This window comes from Seriola lalandi, unplaced genomic scaffold, assembly GCF_002814215.2.
Source record: "Seriola lalandi dorsalis isolate HSWRI2012SDOR001 ecotype SW California unplaced genomic scaffold, Sedor1 jcf7180002054984, whole genome shotgun sequence".
In the NCBI taxonomy this organism is placed as follows: domain Eukaryota; kingdom Metazoa; phylum Chordata; class Actinopteri; order Carangiformes; family Carangidae; genus Seriola; species Seriola lalandi.
Window position 1 is genome coordinate 431,764 of NW_019525533.1, and position 20,611 is coordinate 452,374.

Consider the following 20,611-nt stretch of genomic DNA (forward strand, 5'->3'; position numbering starts at 1 on the left):
GGGGGGGGGGGGGGGGGGGGGCGTTCAGGAAACTGTGGTGAAACTCTGAGTGCATTTCCATCCAGCAGCTGTTTTACCTCCATCTATCAACCAACACTTAATATTCATAATAACTGCAGTGAAGAGAAACAGAAAAACCAGCAAATATTCAAATTTCAGAGATTTTTTCTTCCTTTCTTCTTCATTTTCTTCCTTAAAAAAATGACAATAATTAAATAATTAAAAAAACTCCCTCCACAATCAGGACAATGACTGGATTCAAAGATCAAAGAGCGTGTCTATCATTAGTGCCTGTAAATACAAATCATTTTCAAAATCAATTAATCAGTTTATTGTGTAAATTGTCAGCAAATTGTGGAAAATTCCCAATTTAATTAATTATCATTGAAGCAAAACCAGCAAAAAAAGTAACAAAAATAATTGATCAGTTATCAAAATGTATTATGGGTGGAACTAATGATTATTATCATCACTAATTAATCTGAAGGATTGATTGAGTTCACCGAGCAGCAGCTCAGGGAAACTTCAGTGTCAGGCAGAAAGAGTCAGAGGGCGAGAGACATCAATTAACAGAGAGATGAGATGAGGTGGGGGACGGCTCTGAGTTGGGAAAAACTTTGTCGCCATGCCAACCAGGTTACCATGGTAATCTGTCCATAATACACACACACACACACACACTCCCCTGTGATCTGTTGGACAGTACAGCCACTGTCTGTGTACCCATTCCAGCCCTTCCTCTCTCTCTCTCTCCAACTTCCTCTCATTCTCTACCTCGCTCGGCCTTCCTCTCTCCTCCCCCACCTCTCTCTCTCTCTCTCTCTCTCTCTCTCTCTCTCATTAGAGGAAATCAAAGCTCTTCATCTGCTGCCAATCGAGCCTCTCTGATCAGGGTGAGGGAGCCTCTTAATTACACCTCGCTCGTCAGCCGTCGCCGCTCCGCGGGGGAAATTAATGAGTGATCACACTCTGTCGTTACGACGCGTTTTAAATCGTCTCGGAGGCTGACATCACTTCACCGCTCCTCAGAGTCACAACTCGAATCCAAACCCACACGATCCTGGAGACGGCGACGGCTCATCCAGCTCATGACAGTATCACCTGTATCAGAGGTGATGCAGGTGACGGCTCGTGCTGCATTTACTGAACTTTAAACAGTTAAATAACACGAGGCTCAGGTGTAGCCTCCAGCTGTCTCGCTGGCACCGCGGCAGCTTTCTGTTTACATCACCCAAAGCATCATGGGAGCCCTGATGGCAGCCACTCAAATCCTGTTTCTTTCCAAATAGAAACTGGGAAAAAGCCTGAACCGCGACCCTGAACACGAGTAACACTGTGCGGGACCTTCGTGGACTGATGTAAATAAAAGAAATGATGCTGATTAAAACCTTAAAGAAACACTGTCCCTCCCACTTTCAAATCAGTGTGTGAGTCCAGCATCACACACACACACACACACACTTCAAACCTCAGGTCCTGACTCTCCCTTTGTTTATATTTAGGCGGAGCAGCCTCACAACGTGGGCGGGTGTTAAAGGTCAACAGCGCTACACCTCATCTGAAATGAAAACTCCTCCACAACCAGGACAATGACTGAATTCACACCAAATAAAACATCAGTGCTTAAACGCCCTGTAGGCAGCGTCTCCGTGTCAGGACCGTCATCCTGCCCGTAAATACCAACTCAAAATCAATTCATCTCTTTATTGTTTGTTCTTTTCATTTGTCAGAAAATTGTGACCCTGAGAACCGAAGCTGATTTATTCAAATAGTTTGTTTATTCATCACAGTTCATTTATTCTCATTAAAGAGGAAGAAAAACCAGCTCAAAAGTGAAAGATGAGAAATGTTCAATTTGTTGTTGAAGCCCACGGAGACTTCTTCATGTCGTGTTGTGATATTAGTTTTACAATCACACAATCAATAAATATCACATCGGGGAGCTGGACCTGCAAGTTTGGAATTTCTTTCCGAACAAATTACTCAAAGCAATTAATGAGTTAGTTACTGATTCATTTGATTGGTGCATAATTGGTGCATTTATATATAATTTTCTGTTGGTCGAGTAAACTTCAGTCATCTAGTAACAGGATCAGGATCAGGATCAGGATCAGGATCAGGATCAGGATCAGGATCAGGGACATTTACCAACCTTGAACTTTATTTTCTACAGCAGCAGGTAGATGTAAGCTAATGTTAAGCTAATGTTAAGCTAATGTTAAGCTAATGTTAAGCTAATGTTAAGCTAACGTTAAGCTAAAGCAAAGGTAGATGTAAGCTAATGTTAAGCTAATGTTAAGCTAATGTTAAGCTAATGTTAAGCTAATGTTAAGCTAATGTTAAGCTAATGTTAAGCTAACGTTGTTTCTGAATCACCTGCTTTACACTAAAGTGACAGCAGCAGAAACAGCTGAAGGTTCAGAGGGTTAAACAAGATTTTCTTTGCTCTGTTGCCAAAGCAAAGTGCCATGTCTGCTCACAACACTCTGCTAGACCTGAACACACGACACACACACACACACACACATACACACACACACACACTACAAAACAATATAAACAGACTGAGTCTATCAGGATGCCAACGAGTCTGTGTGAATCACGACGAATGAAACAAACACAGACAACCAACAAAAAACAATCTGTATTAACAGTCTGCGTGTGTGTGTGTGTGTGTGTGTGTGTGTGTGTGTGTTGTACCTGGAATTGCCTGTTCCTAACGTGAAATAAAAGAGTCTTCATCGCGCTCCTCTCCTGTCACAGTGCTGCTCAGACTGATTAACTGACGAACTCGTTACAACACACAGCGCCGAGGGAAGCACACACACACACACACACACACACACACACACACACACACACACACACACACACACACACACACACAGTGGACATGACAAACTTTAAATCATCAACTTCTTCTTTGTTTGTGTTTGTGCAAAGTTTCTTATAATAACTGAGTTAAGACTCCAGGAGCGACGACAGTGTGATTTCCCACAGGTCAGTTAATGCATCATTTGTCTAATCAACACAACACGTTTGTAAGATGTGCCAGACACGACACAGTCAGCAAGAGACAGAGGAACAACTCAACCAATAATATCTGCAGATCCCAGAGGAGAGGAGAGGAGAGGAGAGGAGGGAAGGAAATGAGGGAAGAAGGAAGGAAATGAAAAGAAACCAGAGGAAAGGGGGAAAGGAAAAAAGGGGAGCGAACAGGAAAAGAACGGAAATAATTGATAGGAAAAAAGGAGTGGACAGGGAGGGGAAAAAGGAAAGGAAAGGAAAGTCCATGATAAACGAGGGACGGTGAATAAAAGGACGTGAAAGTCCGAGTGCAGCTCATGAGACGAGGGTCAAGACCAGGGCGTGTCTGACATGAAATTCCACAGGAGACAGAGATGAAGAGGATGAAGAGGAGGAGGAGGAGGAGGATGAAGAGGAGGAGGAAGAGGAGGGACGGAAACGAGAGTAGACGTTGGTTTTGAGTCTCTGTGTCAAATTCCAGCTCTGGTCAGTCGGACGTTTTTCTTCTTCCTCTCAGTGAACATATACAGGAACTCCCCATCACTCCCCCCTCCTCCTCTTCCTCCTCCTCCTCCTCCTCTTCCTCCTCCTCCTCCTCCCTGATGGTCTGTGTCTTTACTGTTTGTATGTCTTCTTTAGAGCTGAGCCGTTAAGTCGACAGTTTAAGCTTAAGCTACGAGTCTTAAACCAGAGATCAGTGATTTTAAACCCTAGTTCAGACACTTTCTACCACCACTGCATGTTCTTCTTCACTCCCCCGTCAAACCCACAACAACAGCAACAACAGGATGCTGATTTTCAAAATAAACCGGGCAAATCACAAACTAATCAGTCTGTGTTCCTATTTTTATTTCAACTAATTTGCTGAGGAAAAGAAAAAAGAACAAGAGGAGGAGGTTTCAGGGAGTAAAAGCTGTGATATATACATATATATATATATATATTAGAATATATATATTATAATATACATCCTTAATTTACTTCTTTATTTCAAACACTGTGCGTCTTTCTACGGCTGCAACTAACAGTTGTTTTATTATTGATGATGAATCTTTCAGTCTCTGAAACCAAAGATATTCAGTTTACAATAAAACAAAACAGCAAATCCTCACGTTACAGAAGAGTCGACTCTCTCTCTCTTTCACAACTTTAAAGTGGATGAACTTGTTTTGACTCTCTGAACAAACTGCTTCTCCTTCACAGTCAAAGTTTTCCTGCAGGTTTGTTTTGGAGGAAACGGCTCTGAATTAAAAAAACCTGCCTGTTCAACTCCAACAGTTTCATCACATTACTTTCATGCATTTTTATATTTATTCTAATTTATTTTGTATTTTATTTTTTACTGTGTGTTGTAAGGCGTCTTCGAGCGCCTTGACGGGCGCCTATTAATAAAATGTATTGTAATTATTATTATCAAAACATCACTGAATTGGAGGTCACCTGTTGTTTCCAATTTAAACTGAAAATGAATGTGAGTCAATAAACCTCATGTTTAAAACACCTCTCACTGAGAAACACTAAACTAAAGCAATGAGTTGGTTCAGTGTCGAATGAACGGATGAGAAATATAAACACTGATGCTTCTGATAATTTTACCAGAGATTTGTTGTTTACAGGTTTATAAAACGTGAGGATTTACTGACTTCATTTAACCTGCAATACATTCACTGTTTAACCACTGAGTCTTCCCTCTCTTTTAGCTCTGTGTTTGGTCTCCACCAGCTCCGGAGGGAAACTCAGTATAAAGAGAAACCACTGTTAGAATAATAATAATAATAATAATAATAATAATAATAATAATAATAATAATAATAATAATAATAATAATAATAAAGATCTTGTGGCCTATTACACGATCCTCACTTTAGTTTTAGTACTTCAAACTTTTGCATTGTACTGTGTTTCAGTATATGTGTGTGTGTGTGAGTGTGTGTGTGTGTGTGTGTGTGTGTGTGTGTGTGTGTCTCTGCTCTGTGATTGGTCTGTTCCTGGAGAGAGGGCTGCGTTCAGGAAAACCGGCGCCGAGTTACACAGATTACATCATCACCCCATGACCTCACAATGGCAATACCCACAATGCCTTGTTCACAACACACACACACACACACACACACACACACACACACTGACCCTTCCCATTACCACAAAGGAATGTACCGACTGATCCTGAGTGAAACTAAACTGGGAGGACACGAAAATCTTTCTTCCTCTTCCTCTCGCTCGCTTATCATGTCCTCTCTCTTTCTAATACACACACACACACACACACACACACACACACACACACACACATTCCCTCCCTCGCTTCATGCCTCTTCCTATCAATCAATATTTCCTCTTGCTCTCTCTCACTCTGTATCCATCAATATCCACTCAAGCCAGTGTGGGTGGGGCGGACGTTTCCATTTTAGGTGTTTAGGCCTGAACGCACACACTTCCTCCCTCCCTCACACACACACACACACACACACACACACACACACACACACATATAGCCGCTAAGTGGCAAACCCAAACACTAAAATAGCTCCTTTTATAAAAGAAGAACAAATAAAATGTGCCAAAATGAGAACATTTATTTTTCTGACCTTTTGTTTGTCTGGGCACACACACACACACACACACACACACACACACACACACACACACACACACACACACACACACACACAGAATAACAGAGTCTACCACTTCTTCTTCCACAGTCAGAGGTTATGACCATTTAAACCGTAAGTGGATGAGTTCTTTCCAAGGAATGTCGCGTCTATCTGGTCACACACACACACACACACACACACACACACAACACACATATACACACACACACACACACACACACACACACACCTGAGCATGTTGAATAAGAGAGTGCCATGTGTTTGTGTGTGTGGGCGTTTAAAAGACGCCAGAGAAAGTCAGTCCAGATGGCCGAAGAAGATTAAACACCATCTGCCAGCAACCACTACGTACACAACCAACACACACACACACACACACAACCAACACACACACACACACACACACACACACACACACACACACAGTGGAGGTTGTGCAATGATTTATGAAACCTGAAAAATGACTTTTCTAATAAGGAAATTCATTACGTTTTTAGCATTAGTGGTAACGGCCTTTATCTCGGGGAATAATGAATAATTTAGTTTCCTTTTGTAATCTGTCAGAGAAAATAGGCTGAAGAGGGGAAATGAGGATCCACATGTTGTGTCAGACTTCATTACTGTGTGTGTTTGCAGCTGCAGCATGTGTGTGTGTGTGTGTGTGTGTGTGTGTGTGTGTGTGAGAGTATTTACCACCATAACATTAGCCTGCTGCAGCTAGCACGTGCCGACAGGCTAAAGCTAAGTGTCCGGTCTGTGTGACAGATCTTAGGAGAGTTGAGTTGCTTCGAGTCTGAGCAGGAACCTTGTGAATATAAACACTTCTGAACTTTTGTCTTGAGCTGCAACAAATAAAATGCTCGACTGTTTTGCACATGCAAGTCCTAAAAAATATATAAATGTCATGTTTTAGTTATTTTGCATTTGCCAAGGAAAAGAAATCCTTGGACCAAAGTTTTATAACCAGAACACGTGTTTACAGTCGAACTGATAATGTGATTTAACTCAATCTTACATTCAAATAAACAGCAGCGTCACTTCATTTGTTAAACGTAGAAGAAGTTTAAGTTCCTGAAATAAAATACGATTTTCTCCGGGACTTTTTCAGGTCGACCAGAACACGCTCCAGATGTTCAGCTCGTCCAGCTGTTGTACAAAGCCGCTGTTTGAGCTGGAGTCGAGGAGATGACTCAGTCAGGCTCAAACGCTCCTGACAGAACAGGAGCAGTAAAGATACGAGACATTTATGAGCTTCACAAGTCAAAACTCAGACATGAACATCCACACTCCTCACTGAGCTGCAGACTCTCTCTGTGGGTCAGACCTTTAACCTGGGAGCTGTTACCTGGACACTGTTGCTCTGAAACAGTCAGTTAATTAATTAGTAAATGTATTTATTAGTCAATGATCAGCAATAAATCTGATAATGTCAAACATTTTGATTCCAGCCTCAATAAAACGCTGCTTTCAGCTAAAAGTCGTTTATTTGTCGCCAATAAAACGTCAGAGATTAGCTCAAATAATTCTTTTTTCTGATTAAAATAGTTGCTCTTTTTTTCTGTCGATCAACTAATCAATTAATTGACTTATAGTTGCAGCTCTAACGGACTTCCAACCTTGTTTTCAGGGCTTGTGATGCCGACACGATCTGCAGGGAGGCAGACAGACATTAAAGTGGTGGTCAGTGTCAGTCTCTCCCACAGCGAATAAGTGACCTCATCCTGGGCCCAAACATGATACTGTGTCACACACACACACACACACACACACACACACACACACACACACACACACACACACACACACACACAGCTGAGCAGCAGCAGATGGCAGCAGATGTTAGTCAGTTCCTCAGAGAGCAGCGATGTTCCTAACACTGTGTCTGGAAACCATTTTCTGCCTCGCTGGGGGCATCAATGAGTATGTGTGTGTGTGTGTGTGTGTGTGTGTGTGTGTGTGTGTGTGTGTGCGTGTGTGTGTGTGTGTGCGTGTGCTGCTGACTCAACAATGAACAGTGTAGTCAGTATGTGAAGTGAATGTGTTGCACTCATATCTGAACTAGTGATGATGAGTGTGTGTTATCGACTCAGCACACTTGAATGTGAGTGTGTTGTTCTGTCGCTGTGTTTGTCTGTCTGTGTGTGTGTGTGTGTGTGTGTGTGTGTGTGTGTGTGTGGTGTGTGTGTGTGTGTGTGTGTGTTATTCATATATATATTTTCCTAAAGGTTTTAACTCAACACGTAATTTTCTGGAACTGTGAGGAAACACTCTGATTTCTGTTTTAATGTTACACATCTTTAGAGAATCAGATTTCTGTGAGTTTTACAGAACTGCTGGATTAAGATTAGGGAGGTTTTTGGAATAATGATGATTATTTTCATTATCAATTAATCTGTGAAAACTGTGAAAAGCACCTGCAATAAACCAGGAGATCCACTGACATTCAACTCAGAGAAGAATAAAGTTATGCCTCATTCTCTTCTGCAGTAACTTTATTCTTATATGACAGTTATAATTTCTCAAATGTCTTTTTGTTGTCCAACCAACAGACGAAAATGAAAGACATTCAAAGTTTACTGTGATGTCTGAGGGATAGAAAACAGGAAGTTCTCACGTTTCAGCAGCTGGAATCAACAAACGTTACCAGAGTTATTAGAATTGTATTTAAGAATATTAGAATAATAGATTCACAGTAGAATAATCGCTGCAGACGTAGTTTAGTGAATGTCAGTGAGGACAGAAGTAAATGCCTCAGTTTCACACTGAAAACTTTAGCAACGTGACACAGAGAGAAGACTGCCTCATTAGCCCAATTTAACCTGAGATAACACACACACACACACACACACACACACACACACACACACACACAGAAGTTTCACACTCAGTTAAGTCAGTGGAACAGTCTAACTCACTCATTAACAGCTTTATAATAAATTCATCGTCACATCCTTGTAACGTTCACACCGTTTTCACATCGAGCTTCTTGCCTCAGAGGCTGTGTGAGTGTGTGTGTGTGTGTGTGAGTGTGTGTGTGTGTGTGTGAGTGTGTGTGTGTGTGTGTGAGTGTGAATGTGTGTGTGTGAGTGTGTGTGTATGTGTGTGTGTGTGCTGCAGACTCTGGAGAGTGAGGTAATGAGTGCTCAGCTCTTCTCAGACAGTCGATCCATAAGCCATCTCCTCTGCATTTAAAAATCGATGTGTACAGCTGCCCTGCCTGCCGCCGACACGCACACACGCACACACACACTCACGCACACACTCACGCACACACTCACACACACACACACACACGCACACACACACACGCACACACACACAATTAGGAAGGCCCTGAAATAAGATGAAAGTCAGATGCTGTGTGATTGCAGTGAGCTGTGTTGTAGACTCCAGTGATTCCACCACAGCTTCAACATGAACCAGCGTTTATTCTCAACCTCCTGCGTTTGTGCGTGAGCTGCGAGCTGCCGCTCCTCCTCCATGCTGTTGATGTTTTAATCATTTCAAAAGGTCTGACGAGGTAAAATTGCAGCGGTTCGTGAGAAACAGCAGAGATCACAGCGAAGTGTGGAGCGTCGTGGAGAAGAAACGATTTCATCACTTTTAGCAATAAAAACTAAATCCTGTGTTTTCACTGTGACACTCCCTGCGCTGCGTAGATCTGAACTGTGTGATATTAAGATTTAATAAAAACCCTTCAGAGTCATCTGGCGACCTCTCGGGAGCCCCTGAGCCTCAGGTTGAAAACCCCTGCTCTAATCAGACAAGCCGCCTCATTAATGATGATCTATACCTTTAACGTAGACGCAGTGATGTCATCTGGCCTTACTGTCAAATATCTTAACGTGGGACACTGAAGACCTGTCGTTGTCCAGAGACCAGAGACCAGAGACCAGAGACTAAAGTCCAGAGACTAGAGACCAGAGACCAGAGACTAGAGACCAGAGACCAGAGACTAGAGACCAGAGACCAGAGACCAGAGACCAGAGACCAGAGTCCAGAGACCAGAGACCAGAGTCCAGAGACCAGAGTCCAGAGTCCAGAGACCAGAGTCCAGAGACCAGAGACCAGAGTCCAGAGACCAGAGTCCAGAGACCAGGACTTTATCTTTGTAAGCCTGAGACAGTCTGATGTGTTGGACTCTTGCTGCAGATATCTGAGTGTTGTCAATAAGCCTAAAGCTAAAATGCAGACGGGGAAGCGACTCATTTATTATCTGTATCTCCTCATCTTAACTGTCCAAAAATTATAATGAAATCTTATCAACTAAATGAAACCAGTCCAGAGACAAGCTCCGTGTTTAAAAGACACAGTTCCTTCCTTCCAGTTATCTGTGTCAGTTCGATGCAAATGTTTTCATTAATATTCAAATGTCAAGCAACTTTGCCCACAGTCAGTCAGTTCAGCTGCTGATCTGCTGCTGAGGAACAAAGAGCCGGTGACTCACTTTTAATCTGATTGTGATTTTTCTAAACTGAAGTCGAACCAGATAAAAAAAGAAAAGAAAAGATGTTGTGGGTCAGAGGAGGATCCGACGTGTCCGGCTCTGGCTGAACAGCTCAGCGTGGACGTGAGTCATCAACACTCCTTCCTCTTATCTGGAGACCGTTGTGAAGGTATTCTGGGAGCCGTGTCACAACTACATACCAAACGTGTCGTTTCTACAGAGGGCCCGTACGGTTTGTGGACACGGTTCCCACCCAGAAAACAGAGAAGCTGCTCGCAGCTGCAGAATGGAAACTAACTACCAAACATCTCAGAGAACATTCTCCCTTCTCTTGTTTGAATCCTGTCACTTTATTGGTCTTTTGACGGCTCGTATTTTACACAATTTCCTGTTATTGTGAAGTGATTTGAAATCTGAATGTCCAGGTCCCACGTCGGACTGAATCAGTGTCTCGTGTCCCGGTTTGTGTTTGTTTGTTTTTCTGTCAGAGGTGAAGGTTGTTTCTGACAGAATAAAACCAATACAACACGCACCAGCGTACAGCATGGCGCTGACACATCATATGTTCGGACTCCTCACCAACACAGTGAAGTGTGAGGTGCATTAGTATTATGGCGGTTAGTGTGCAGAAAATAGAGCCTGCACAGTTTCATACTAACAGAATGATGCAACGCATGTGGTAACAGCCGCTGTGTCAACACGCTTCTGCAGAACTACTAATGTCAGAAACTTCACAGATGAGTGGAGAAAAACTTTTTCTTAAATGTCTGAAGTCTGATTCACACGAGGATAAAAACAGAGAATGAAAACAAACCAGGAACAAAGTCTCTATTATACAAAGGGTTGATTCTGTATGTTTGTTTCTGCTCAACAAGGATTCACGACGCTTCTATTAAAGTCTCCATTTTACTTCCTGTTCTAGTTCATTTCTGTTTCCGTGCACAGTAAATGGAAAAGATGTTATTTATCTATTTATTCTTTATCTACTTCTACTCGTTTTTGTTTTTATCTCTTATTCTCTTTTTAATATACGTTTGTGTCTTAGACGCATCTACGAGTTGCAAAAGTAATTTTGTTTTACTAGAGATCTTCTCTCTTCTATTCTACTCTATTCATTACATTAACTTTTCATTACATCACAAAAAGCATCAAAATATTGTAATTTTTATAATGTGATAAAACAGAAATGTTAATCTGAATCTGCCTAAATAATTGCTACAGATATTTTTTTTTTTTACATTTCATCAGGCCTCGTTTCACAGAGAGAAATATGCCTTAGATTTTATTTGATTTTGTTTCAGTGAGAAAAGTAAAAACATCTTTACCTGCCTCCACAGACCATCATACAACAGTTTCTAACCTTTTCACAGAGCTGAGAATCTCCTCTCTTTGTCTTTCAAAACTCTTCATTTTGTCATTTTTCCACAAACAACAACTTCAACACAAACGTAGAATCTGTGTTTAGTTTGAGGCTGGGACACGAGCTCGACGCATGCTGAGGGAAAGTGGGTTTACATTAAGAGTAAATAAAACATCTAACCCAGAAATAACTGCAGCGATATGATGAATGTCACAAATAAATGATGATATCGAGCAGCGCAGAGGATCTGAGGGAGGATTTCTCTGCTTTAAGATGACTCACGACTTTAATAGAGAGCTTCACTTTCATACCAGCAATTATCCTGCAGGAGTAGGCGTCAGTTTTCTCAAACAGTGGATAAATTATCTGAGAGCAAAACTCTGTGTGTGTGAGAGAGAGAACTGAAACTCACACACACACACACACACACACACACACACACACACACACACAAGGTCACACATGTGTCGATGAAGGGCTGTTTACTTGTCAATAATATGCAGTCGAACACACACACACACACACGGACAGCTGCCATCAGTGAGTTCAGAGTGCTGCGCTGCTGCGAGTGTTTACAGCTGAAGCTCGCTGATGTCACACGGGACCAACAATAAACCTCCAAACACAATCTGGAGCCTCGTGTCTGTGTCATGTGAGCGGGACGTGGACTTACGGCGCAGGCGGGCATGGCGTCGTCCTCGCCCGTGGAGTCCTCCGGATCGTGATGAACATCCTGTAATCACACACACACACACACATTGACGCGTTAACACACACCTGATACACAGGGTTCTTTCACACTGATCATCCATCAGTGAACATTGGTCACATTTATCTTTGTCAGTGTCCATTTTATTAGGTACACCTCCACAGTCTAATGCAATCCAACACCATCACGTCTGGTGCTAAGTCACAGTTAGCAGTGTTGTTGTACTGGACTGCTTTATTATTGCGTTTCTAATATTCTGCAAAAAAGGACAAAACATTGGAAAGTCCGGGTCAACACTTGAATATGATTGGCTGAGGATTATCTACAATGCATCACAGAATTCTCAAGTGTTTGAAAGTCGTTTGCAGACACGAACAGAAACAGCTGGATGCATGTGGACATGAAATAAAATCTGATTAAAGGAGCAGTACTAGGTTTCGGATGATGCTACTGATGCCAATATGAAGCAAGAACCGAGAACGAGTCATGCACACGATCGTTTATACACTCAACAAACGAGATGTGACGTGTTAATTAAGCCCCTTTTCCACTGCTCTAAAAACCCGCTAACATCAGGATTCTGTCAACAATGGGAAAGGGAACCATCGGCATTCACACCCTGGTCAAATGACTCTGCAGTAGACGCAGGTATGTATCGGCTCTGGCTCCGATCGGCAGTGATGTAAACATTTTTCGTCCCTTTTCCTGCTGAGCACCCAGACACTTAGGCACACTGAGATTCAGGGTGAAAGAGTGAAGCTGCAGCCCTGAAATAAGTTTTAAAAACACACAATCACTGATCGAAGCGTCTCACACGGACGCAGTGGAAAAGGGGTCAGTGATGTTTTATTAGTGGGTTTACCTTTGTTTAAAAAACGGGTATTAAAGGGTGACAGCGAGCTCTACAGGTGCTGGGGGGTAGATTTTATTACCTCAGGACAGACTCGGGCTAGATGTGATTATTTTAACACCATCAAGTTGTTTTTGTGCCTAAACTGATGCAAACATTTTCCACAGCGTTACTACATCATAAAATGGTTCATATTTACTTTATGCCACTGTTTATCTGTGATATATCTCCAGTGATTATATTGATATTGTTCATCCCTCCAGCTGAAGCTTCACAGACTTGGAGAATCTGTGACAAGAAGCAATAAAACTCTTTAAACTGCTTTTTTTAAGCCTTCAGTAGATAACACCTGGAGAGAGGTGACAGAAAAAGATAGAAATAGCAAGACTTAGCATTTTATGGTCGGCATGCTGAATGCTAAACCACAGGGTGGTTTCCCTCTTAATTTAGCCTGGGAAACATCTGTAGTTGTAGAAATATCTCTAATGAAATTATAAACAGCTGCAATTCCAGAGTTTTCCTTGAATCTGTCAGCCATCTGTATGTTGTTATTATGATCTACCAGGTGTGAGTGATGGTGAAGATGTTGAATCTACAAGAATTAAATGTGGATGGAAACAGTGACAAAGCTAATCACTGAATCTCTGAGGTTAATACAGACTCAGCTACCAGCAGTTTCACTTCAATAGCTCAGCCCTAAAAGACCTCCACCAGATAGTGAACTTTACAGTCCAGCTCTCATTTAACGATGTGCAGCAACCATCCGTCCCCCGCTGTGTGTCCACAGCTCAGATCAGGTCTGTGCACATGTTCGTTTTTCTGTCACATCAAGGACTGTGCTGCCTACAAAAACCTGTCTCTTATTTTGAAACCCTCTCATCATCATCATCATCATCATCATCATCATCATCATGTCCGTGTGAACTAAAACCAGGAGCTGGAGAGAACCTTCTCCAGGCGGTCGCAGCGTGAGATTTATCAGCGAGGACACCGAACTCGGACGGCGTCTACCTCATCTGCTCGGCCAAATGGGAAAACTAAAAACAACAGATATGAATTAGCATTACGTAAGGCAGATTATCAGCCTGTCTGCCTCCCTGCTGGAACAACAGCTGTGATTCAGACACTGATAGCACTGATACTACTGCCCGACAAAAACAATAATAACAATAAAAGCGATTATGGTGATTATTTACTTTCCCGCTAAGTACGGAGCCGGGAGGATAAGCCTGAAATCAGCACAGCAGGGTGACAGAGGGGGGGTGGGGTGGGGGGGCACAGAGGAGATGGATGGCAGACAGAGAGAGTGATGGATTATGATGAGGACGAGGAAGAAACATGCAAAGATAGAAGGTGACGGAGAGGAAAAGGGAAAAGCTCTGGTTTTTCTCAGATGCTGATCCATGAGTTAAAAACATGCAGCTTGTTTCTGATGCAGGAGGTTTCAAAGACAAAGACGAGAGCGGGACAAAGTGGGACAGAGCGGGACCCTCCCCCTTAGACAATAGTGACGAACGCCTGCTCCATGCAATTCTAAATATGGGATAATCATGCTCGTAGTTTTGCAGAAACAGATTCCATGGAGTCAGTGAAGCCTGTATTTGTTTACATTTGGGCAAATTATCTCCATTAAAAGTTGCAGAATTAGCGATAAGCAATGTACACGTGGATGTTCAGACAACAGTGTCTGAGTTTGACTTAACAAAACATGATGATTCTCAGGCAAGTTCTGCGTCATTTCTTTGATGTCTAAGCAGATTTCCTGACATTAATTAATTATTGACATCACACACATGATATCCACAGGAAGTGTAAGTGACACTGAGTCTAAAAATGTGCGTGCCGTGTGTGTGTGTTCAGATTTGACTGAGTTTTGACTCTGAGAAGAAAGAGAGGTTTTAGGAGCCGACTGCAGCCATCGGGGTTTTATAATAACTTATTTTTAATGAGTCAAATTACAATCACTAACTTCCAGCTGTTTCTCGAACATCAGCATGTTCCCGTCTCTTTCACCTCACGCTGCGTCTCTGCCTCCCGCCTCTCCCTCCTCGCCTCCTCTGCACCGACGTTATCGACCTGCATAATGTCTGAAGCGGCGAGCGTTAAAAGCTGAACACACGTGTCTGCCACATGTCGGACTCCTGGACACCGTCTCCACCTGGTCTCAACATGTGATGCAGCTACACCTGGTATTAATAAGCATTACTGTTGTTACCGCGCGTCTGCCAGCATTGTAATGGGATATTATTATGCAAACAATATGCAGAGCTGCCAGACCTGCCAAGAAACACGGTGCATCGCCGGCCAAGGGAAGTGATGCTGCCGTTTGGGCTTCACTCATTTTTCCTTTATAGAGGAAGGGCTCGTTTCTGGCTTTTTGTGGAGGTTACTCATCTCTGTAATTGTTCCTCCTGTTCCCACATCAGCTGCAGCGGCCTGGCGAGTGATTATCTTTGACAGTTAAAGTCATTTTACTACAAAATTTCCCTTTTTGTGTCACCGCAGTGCAGCCAGGAAACACTGCAGAGGGAATTTTACAGTGAGAAGGAAAACACCTGCTTGATTTGTCAGACTCGAAAACCTCTTCGACGCATTTTTGCATGGAAAGAAATCTGTGGATCCTCTATCGAACACAGCGGAGGTGTGTTGGGAGGGGCAAGTCTGACCAGGAGGAACAATTGCAGTGACCCACATCACTTTCAATGTCTCTGTGGGAGTACAGGTTAAAAAACACGTCCTTTAAAAATGTAAAACAGCTCAGATTATGTTTAAACTTGGCTGAGATCCAATCACAATATGAATTTTCAGATGTGGTGTCTCTGATTGAAGCATTTCTGATGTTGTGTTTGCATTAACATCTGCATAAACATCTGGGGTTTCTTCCCCTCTTAGCTTTGATTCCTGCTTTAAATGCTCAGTTTGTGTAGGAGTGAAGATGTTATCAGGCTGTTTCAGTTTAGACAAATTAAAAACTGGTGCTTATGAAAGAGCTGAATGAAAAACAAATCAGATTCAGCAGATTTTAGACGGAAAACTAAAAAACTATTTTACATCACTCAAAGTAAAAATAAAAACGAGGATGATTTTCTCATTTTTCAGATTACCTGTCCGTCAGGTAGAGAATCGATTTGGATGCCTCAAGAAACTCTTCCAGCTGTTTGATGTTATCTCAACCTGCTGATGAGCCACGCTCCCAGGTGCGCTCAGGCCTGTACCTGAGAACGCTGCCAACACCCAAACACAGCGGGGGGGAGGCTGACGTTTGTTTGTCACCATGAAAAATTCAACCGCAACATGTTTTCTAAGAAACAATGTGCCGGTTGTTTAAGATGATCCAGAAACGTGACTGTGAACAGGTTTGATTAGAAACTATTTATCAGTGAATAATGTTCTGGCGTTCACAGCTGTGGCTGGTTGTTATGTCTTTTGTCTCGCTGAGTTGTTTGTGTTGACAGGAACTTAAATCCTGGACGATCGGTGCTTAGTTGTGCAAAATAAAGAAATGTAAGTTCGTGCAGCGAGCTCAGACAAGCTCTTCCATATTTACGCAACACTGATATTTATCTGATGTAACTCATTCTACAGAAGCAAATCAAAAAGAACTGAAATGTCACTAAAGCTAAAAAAAAAAAAACAAAACAAGAAAATGCAGCAACAGATTTCCCAGAGTTCAACAGGACGGCGTTGAATGTCTTGTTATGTCCAAACGACACAAAGATGTTCAACCAAAACTATCAACATGACAAAGATCCCAGGAAATATTCAGGCTAGAGCTAAAACGATTAGTTGATTAATCCATTAGTTGATTAGTCGATCTACTGTAAATTGATCTGCAATGTTTTTAATCATAATTTCTGTCATTTTTCAAGCAAATTTTCTCGTTTCACTTTTAAAATGTGAAGATTTGATGATTTTATTGGTCGTGTTTTAAATATATTTTGAGTTTTTAACTGTTAGTTGGATAAAAAAAGCAATCTGATAATAATCATTTTTCATAAGTTAATGATATTTATACACAAAATAATTTAATCAGTAATTAAAATAATCATTAGTTGCAGGTTCTAGATTAATCCATTCAACTGAAAACTGATCGGGAACTTTGAGCGTTTCTCAGGCGAAGATTTTATTTATTCTACATGATATTAAACTGGATGCATTTGGGCTTTAGACAGTTGGTTGGATAAAAACAAGCAATCTGATTGTGTCACGTTGCACTCTGGGAAATAATAACAGGCATTTTTTTTTATACCCAACACAATCCACTGATAATGAAAATGATCATCAGCTGCAGCCTTAAAGGAGACGGTGATAAAGAGCCGCGTTCGTCCACACTCATCTTTGTTTCCACATTTTAAAAAAGGCAACAGCAGCGCCTCTCTGCTCTTTGTGTGCGTGTTGAATGATCTTGTCTTTAGGGCAAAAATCCTCCAGCGTCATGTCCACTTCATTCCACAACTTCCCCACTCACTCCTTTGTGTGTGTTAGTGTGTTTTTGTTTTGTTTTGTTCTGTGGTGGCCTAGAAAAAGCCGGTACAACAGCTCTCGCTCCGCTATCAGACACATCGCCGCACGGCGAAGGGCGTCGAGGTGCAACACACGAGTCAAAGGTCAGATTCATCCAGCAGCACGTTCCTGCCTGGTGGATAGTGAGGCGAGCGGAGGCGGAGTGGGAACGCTGCGAGCAGGTACCAGCTTGTCAGGAGGCCACACAGGACAAAAAACAAAAAAAGGAGAAGCTGGCTGCAGTGACTCAGTGCATTTTTCAGGTTTGATTATACAGAATCTACAGTGACACACACACACACACACACACACACACACACACACACACACACATACACACACACGCATGCATGCAGCCATTTCTCCATGCAGCCTTTGTGACACCTCATACAGGAAATGGACACACACACACACACACAAAGACGTAAGCTCTTCCTGAATCATGCGTTCGCAGTGGCACCGCCTCCCGCTCTTTATCAAGATTCAAAAACTTGTAGGAAGGAAGAACCGAAGAAACAACACACACACACTCACACACAGGAGCTGTTTTTGTTTCAGTCTCGTATCTCAGCGTTGGAGACAAAGACGTCTCTGCACCACATGAATCCCACACTTTCACTCTGTCGATTTGCAGCGACTGATGTTTTTGTGTTACACCAAAAAAAATAAATCCCAATGTAAATCACATCAAATCAAAACCACTACGAAGTGACTTCACCTTAGGGCGCTTCTATTCACATACGGCATCATTTGAAGTTTGTTTTTACAAGGTCACTATCTAATTGATTTGTCAGGCAAACATGCCAAACATTATCACGCTCGAGCGACTAAACTGAAGAGAAAAGCAAGAGAGAAAAACACACAGCTTCTTCTTCACATCTTTCATTTTCTGATCATTTATAGACTACATGATTAACAAAACATAAGCGATTGAAAATACTAACACCAGTTAATAAATGTGTTTAGGGTTAGGGTTAATAAATAAGCACATTATAGTGCTACAAGGATTTATGTACTGTTACAGGACACACAAATATGAAAGCACAAGTTATATTGACTTTTAAAATACAAATGTGTTGCACAGTTTATAGCCTTACTACGGTAGGTTACGGTTTGTGTGTCTCCCGTGATGCTACTTCCATTCAGTATCGCAGCGTGTTGGTTTATGCAGCTTTTTAATCACATTTGGTGTCACTTTAACGTCCTTACAGCAGATTAAACGGTCGCTGAAGCTGCTGCTGGCGGTTTACATGACATCATTTAAAGTCTCTATATGCTCTTATGCTGCACACAGAAGTGACATATTCTGTAGTTCGTAGTGGTATTGTGGTTCCTGATGTATTTGTGTCTGCTGTAATATTACTTTAACACTTGTACAGCAGTACACTTGTACCCTTGAGATAGTGTGCTGTGTTTTTAATAATCTAATCTGGTGTCACTGTGATGTCCCCACAGAAGCTTAAAGCACGGGCTGCTGCTGTCATCATCATCTAATAGGGACTTTAAGGTGACTTAGAAGAGCTGATTTATAATGAGTCACACTCGAGCTGAGAGTGAGACTACGATTTATGGCATTTTCAACCTCACTATTTAGATTAAAGTCAGTTTATCCTTTACTCTTATATTCTTTTACTTTACTTTTTATGTTTGTGTATAAATATGAAGTCACTACAATGTCTTCAAAGGAGTTTAAAGGGTAGCTAATCTACTAACATTAACCATACTGTCATATATTTCTACTTCTATCACATTTACAAGCAGATATTTGGTATTTTACAGTATCTATGTATCCTGTAACACTACTTTAATATGTTTGTGTATTAATTTGTCACTATAATGTCCTCAAATAGGCAATAATAATCGAATCTATTATACATACACATATTTGGTCCTGTATCTGTGTGTCCTGTAATACTACTACTAACACTTCTATAGAAAAGTATTGCAGCATTTTTGCGTACTCAGAGTGATATTATGATGCTTTATAGTGTATTTTAATCAAATTTAGTGTTAATTAATCTAATCTAATTGTCATTTTCTTGTTTTTGGGGGTTGCTGTACTGTCTTTACAGGACCTTAAAGTGTGGCTGCAGCTGTTGATAATCATCTAATCTAATTGTCACCTACTGTCCTGTCACATTTCTGTACTTTAAATAAGCGTTTCAACCTCACAGTTTAGCAATTTAACACGGCTATTACACCCATATAGAGACTTTTAGCACATGTGTGTTAGTTTACACTGACACGATGCTACTTCATATTATCTATAGTATTAATTAACTTCTACACAGAGCATCACTGTGGTTCTTAAGAATGATTTAAGCTGTATTTTTAAATCACATGCAGTGTCTTTAAGAGAAGGGGGCTGCAGCTGGTAATAATGATGTACAGGAGACGTGAATGTGTTGTATGCTAATGTTTGTTTCTCAGCTAGTTACTGCAGCCAGAGTCAAAGTCTCTCATGTGTCAGTCACAGTCTCCAGGTGTGTTTGAATGTGACCGTCTCACCTCTCCCGCCGTCCCCCCCAGAGGCATCTTCTGCCAGGGATCCGCCAACTGAGCCAGGGGCATCTTTCCCTTCTTCTCCTCCTCCCTCTACTTCTTCTTCTTCTTCTTCTTCTTCTTCTGCTTCTTCTTCTTCTTCTCCTTTTTTATTCCTCTTTTTCTGCTCCGGTTTGTCGTCCGTCCCCTCGGTCGACACTTTCAGTCCAGCCTTTCTTTCTTTCTTTCTTTCTTTCTTTTTTCTCTTTTTTTTCTCTTCTTTTTAAATGTTTTTGGTTTTTATTGTTTTGTTTTTTTTAAAGCTCCCGTCCTCGCGCTCGTGTCTGTGTCGGCTGGAACATAAACCGCCGCGGAGTCCGCCAACCGACCGACTGACTGACCGACCGATCGAGCCGAGCCGAGCCGAGGGAACACGGGCTGATTCCGGATCTGCTGTGGCGCTCAGACCGCCCCTTCCTCCGGAGAGACAAACATGAGAGAGGCAGAGAGAGGCGGACGCCCTTTTTCGGAAACTGATTGACTCAACACACGAGTTATCTCTCTATCTGCTCCTCTCCCTCTCTTTCTCTCTCTCTCTCTCTCTCTCTCTCTCTCT

General features: G+C 41.9%; 1 protein-coding gene across 1 annotated transcript in view; it reads right to left on the reverse strand.

Moving 5' to 3' along the window:
• rps6ka3b (ribosomal protein S6 kinase A3b) overlaps positions 1–20,595 on the reverse strand; it is a 50,199-nt gene extending 29,604 nt beyond the window's left edge. Inside the window, exons 1-2 of the mRNA XM_087171335.1 lie at positions 20,023–20,595; positions 12,126–12,185 (exon numbers count right to left, since the gene is read on the reverse strand). Coding sequence (XP_087027461.1) covers positions 12,126–12,185; positions 20,023–20,085 — 123 coding nt within the window. The 5' untranslated portion in view covers positions 20,086–20,595. The remainder of the gene's footprint in view (positions 1–12,125; positions 12,186–20,022) is intronic.
• Between the last annotated feature and the right edge of the window lie 16 nt (positions 20,596–20,611).